Genomic DNA, 4694 nt, shown 5'->3' with positions numbered 1-4694 from the left:
AAAATACTATTATTATTATTATATAATTTTGAAAATTCTAAATTCCAATTTTTTTCTTCTCTCTATGTCGCCATAGGGTTAGGATTTAGAGTTTAAAATTATAAAATATTTATAATAAGAGTATTTTAGTCATTTTTTATAAAAAAAAATATTAATTTATACCGATTCAATATTGAGTTAAATCCCAAAGTGATCTCTGAGATTCACGATTTGCACCAATTTAGTCCCTAACTTACCAATTGCACCATTTGGGTTTTGTTTCTAAACGTATATCAAACGACGTCGTTCCATCCATCCATATTTTTAGCGCCAAAAAGTGATCCAGCGTGGCATCCAGCGTGGCATCTCAGCGCCATGTCACTGCCGGCGGTAGTCAATTTGGCCGGAGATGTGGGGAGGGACGACTCTGGTACAATTTTAACAAAGTCGGAGACATAAATGGTGCAATTGGTAAGTTAGGGACTAAATTGGTGCAAATCGTGAATCTCAGGAATCACTTTGAGGTTTAGCTCATTCAATGTTTGATTTATTAATTTTTCGGCCAAATCAATTTATCTAATCTAATTTTGATAAAAAGAATACAATTTAATTGATTATATATATTGAATTTTAATTACTAAAAAATATTTAAAAAAAAAATCATTTTAAACGTCTTTATCTAAATAGCTACCAATTTAACTAAGTTGTTTTTCTTCTTCTTCTTATGTGTCTCTTTCTTTTCTTGAATTGATTTTTATTATAGCAATAATTTATTAGACCAACTTAGTTACTAAAATAATTTGATTATATATCATCACCGCTGATTTAATATTCAACCAATTAAGATCAAATAATAATTATTATTTGTTATGGTTATAACTATTCATATATCTCCTTAATTTTATAATATGATATCAGCATTTCTATCGTCAAAATATTTAAACTTTGGTTTTTGTTAATCTCAAAAAAAATTTTAATATAAGACAAATAAAAAAATTATCCAAAAAATTGATATAGATTAAAAAAAATAGGCCCTCTTATAAAAGAACGTGTTAGAGATTTAAGTATATCTTTTTATTAGTTTATATTTTTAAAATAAATAATTTTATTGTATTTTTATTATTTATTTGTACATAAGCAGGAATCTCAAAAGGGAGTCATAGGCATAACTTTGGTGTCTAATTGGTTTCTACCAACTTCAAATAACACACTTGACCAAGATGCTGCCCAGAGAGCAATTGACTTTATGTTTGGATGGTAAATAACTAAATATCCTTATTAATAAACTTTACATGAAAAATTTAATCGTTTTCTAGAGCCAATAATTATTTGAATTGAATTGAATTTAGTAATCATGTATTTAGTGATTAGTTCATTTATTGGTTTAATTAAGTAAATATACTTATTAATTAGTTCATTTCCAGAGCCTGTTTGTCCCTACTAAGCCTCTAAAAAGAGGGTGGGTTCTGAATAAATAAACAAATATGGGTGCTTTTTATTCCTCTATCTTAGGTTGTTTTTATGCAAATATTGCTATATACTAGGACAATATATAGTTTGGTTAATCTAAAAATTAAACCTGTTTTTTGTTAATTAAAAATTTAATTTTAGTTAATTAATTAAATTAGTTTTATATAATAAAATTAGTTATTAACCGATTATAAAATTTAAAAATTAATTTTTAACCGGTTATAAAAATAAAAACTATGTTAAACAAAACCATTTTTTAAATTATTTTAATCTAAAACATTGAAATTAAAATTTTTTAAATTTAGTTTTGATTTTGGTTAATAAGTTATAATTTGGTTTTCTAAATTTGATTTTTATTAACTAAAATATGATTATAATTTTTTAATCGATTAACTACATTTTGATTTTTTTATGACAGGTTTATAGATCCATTAACAAAAGGGGATTATCCTGAAAGCATGAGATCCTTAGTTGGGAGTAGATTGCCTAAATTCTCAGCAGAGGAAGTTCAAATAGTCAAAGGTTCATATGATTTTATTGGGATCAATTATTATACCACTTACTATGCTGCTTACTCACTTGACCTCACAAATGCCAAACCCAATTTCATCACTGATTCTCATGCCAATCTTACAAGTAAGCAAACATTTTTTCATATCTATTTACTTACCATATATGTGCAGTTTACTAATGCCAAAATATTTTATAACAAAAATAAATTATTCAAAAATAATTTATTTTATTTATTTTTTATTAATTATTTATTTATTTAATTTTTATTAATTATACCTAGCATTATATATATTTATAATTTTTGTAGGCTGCTTCCAAATGGTTATATGTATATCCAAAGGGAATTCAACAACTATTACTTTACACCAAGGAAAAATATAACAACCCTTTGATTTATATCACTGAAAATGGTAAGATAAAAAAAAAAAAACTCATATTTTTGTTACTTTAAAAAATTATCTTTTTTTTTTCATTCTTAATTGTTTTGGTCACTTAATTAATTTATAGGAGTAGATGAGTTCAATGATCCAACACTATCACTTGAACAAGCTCTTAATGATACTTTTAGAATTGATTATTATCGTGATCATCTATTTTATGTCAACTCTGCAATAAGGTTAGTAGCTTCTTATACATATAATTAATTATTCAACCTTCATTAATTTCCTTTTAAAATTCTCTAATTTTGTTTTCAATTTTTTTTTTCAAGGGATGGTGTAAATGTGAAAGGATATTTTGCATGGTCATTATTGGACAACTTTGAATGGAATTCAGGATACACATCAAGATTTGGATCAATTTTTGTGGATTATAATAATGGTTCGAAAAGACATTATAAACTGTCTGCAAAATGGTTCAAGAACTTTCTCACAAAATATAATATTGGAAACATTTCAAGTGCACCGGAGAGTACCGGTGCATCAGTTATTTTAACCGTTGATTTCAATTAATATATATTATATATATTTTTTATAATTTAGATCAACGGTTAAAACAACTAGAGTACTGATATTTTCGGTGCACTTAAAATATTTTCTATAATATTAGACTTACATTACAATTCTAGTGATTCCAATAAATAATATTATGTAAACCTTGAATGACTATATATCATAATTCTAGTGATATGTAGATGTATCTTTTCAATTTGTTTATTTATTATTATTCTTGTTGTTGTAACGCAATTAGTATGATATTCCAATAAACTAACATTCTAACAGTAGTGTTATATATAGACGGAATTAAACTTTTAATTCAAAAAAGATTAAACTAAAATACACATATAAAAGACAAATGGGTACAAACTAACGATACACATAGAAAAGTAAAACTTCAAAGCCTACAAAGTAAAGCAATTATTAGTACGATAATCCATTGAGTAAGATCCTCCTATTCAATATATATATTGAAACTATAGCTATAGATATAAAATTCTTTGATATAAGCTGTTATTGATCACTCTTCATTCAATCTGGTAAAAATAAATAATTTTGATTTTTAGTACACAAAAACGGAGGAAGAAATTTTAACCATGAATTTATATATATGGATATAATAAAAAATACCATAACAAACTAATTGTCCTTAAAATTTAACTTGATTTTGAAATCGTCCTTACCTTTGGGATCAAAATTGTACCGAGGTGGCGGCAGAAGTAAAGACAGATGTAAATTATGGATAGCTTCTTCTTCTTCTTCCTTAGGAATAGAAATATTCTCTTTTTTTATCTTTTATTTTATAATTTTTTTGTTATGGGTAATTTGGTCCAAAATTTTAATGTTTAAGTAAAAATGACAATTTTAAAACTTGATTTTAAATTTTAGAGACAATTTTGTATGTAAACAAAAGTTGAAAATAAAAAAAACTTTCGACCTATATCTTAGAAATGAAAATCGTATTTAACTTCATTTTTAATGTATATTTATATTTTAATATATATTATTGGTTAATTTAAAGCCCATTTTGAGTATACATGCTGAGCATATGTAGATTGATATTTTCCAACATAATGTAGATGTGGGTTACCACCAGTCCATCACCACATGAATGAAATTCTAACTATTTATATACATATATACTCACAAAAATAATAATATCAAAGTATATCTTAAATAAATTTGATAAGTTTCACATTTTTTAACGTAAGTATCTAAAAGTGTAGAAATGTTAAAATTGTATCCATGGAAGAACATCTGCATTCTCCTTTGGTTATGAATGTAAATAATTTCAACTTCACTAAAAAACAGAATATATAAAAGTGCACCAAATGAAAGTAAACGTGAATCACATAAAGTTTGACATCGAATACAGTATTATAATAATTAAGAAAAGATTCTCCAAGCAGCGTGAATCACATAAATTATTGAAAAAGAAAAGCTGATATATATATATAGACCCTGGTACTCTTCCAAGTTCCATAAATGTGAACGAACAGCTGGAGCAATTTGTTTGGCTTTTTAAGGATTTTTTTATGATAACGTGGGGCACTAATAATCCTTAACAACATGAGCTAATTCAATTATAATGATGAACTAATTCAATTAGTTATACTACATTGTCTTAAGGCTTTTCTCACTTGATAATAGATGGATTAAATATAGTTTGATGTAAATTATATAAATCTCTGTGTATGGAATTGAAGTATAAAAGTGGATTATTGTATTTTTCACTTTTCTATATATTTGTATTTTTTTTTTTTGATAAGACCTGTTTTTAGTTTTGATGTCATTAAG

At 25.2% G+C, this 4694-nt stretch overlaps 1 protein-coding gene across 1 annotated transcript in view; it reads left to right on the top strand.

Moving 5' to 3' along the window:
- Positions 1-3046, top strand: part of LOC107621308 (beta-glucosidase 12-like) — a 6600-nt gene extending 3554 nt beyond the window's left edge. Inside the window, exons 8-12 of the mRNA XM_021114107.1 lie at positions 1121-1236; positions 1868-2126; positions 2270-2372; positions 2470-2578; positions 2672-3046. Coding sequence (XP_020969766.1) covers positions 1121-1236; positions 1868-2126; positions 2270-2372; positions 2470-2578; positions 2672-2912 — 828 coding nt within the window. The 3' untranslated portion in view covers positions 2913-3046. The remainder of the gene's footprint in view (positions 1-1120; positions 1237-1867; positions 2127-2269; positions 2373-2469; positions 2579-2671) is intronic.

Source organism: Arachis ipaensis, chromosome B10 (assembly GCF_000816755.2).
Source record: "Arachis ipaensis cultivar K30076 chromosome B10, Araip1.1, whole genome shotgun sequence".
NCBI lineage: Eukaryota > Viridiplantae > Streptophyta > Magnoliopsida > Fabales > Fabaceae > Arachis > Arachis ipaensis.
This window is presented reverse-complemented; position numbering and strand designations above follow the sequence as displayed.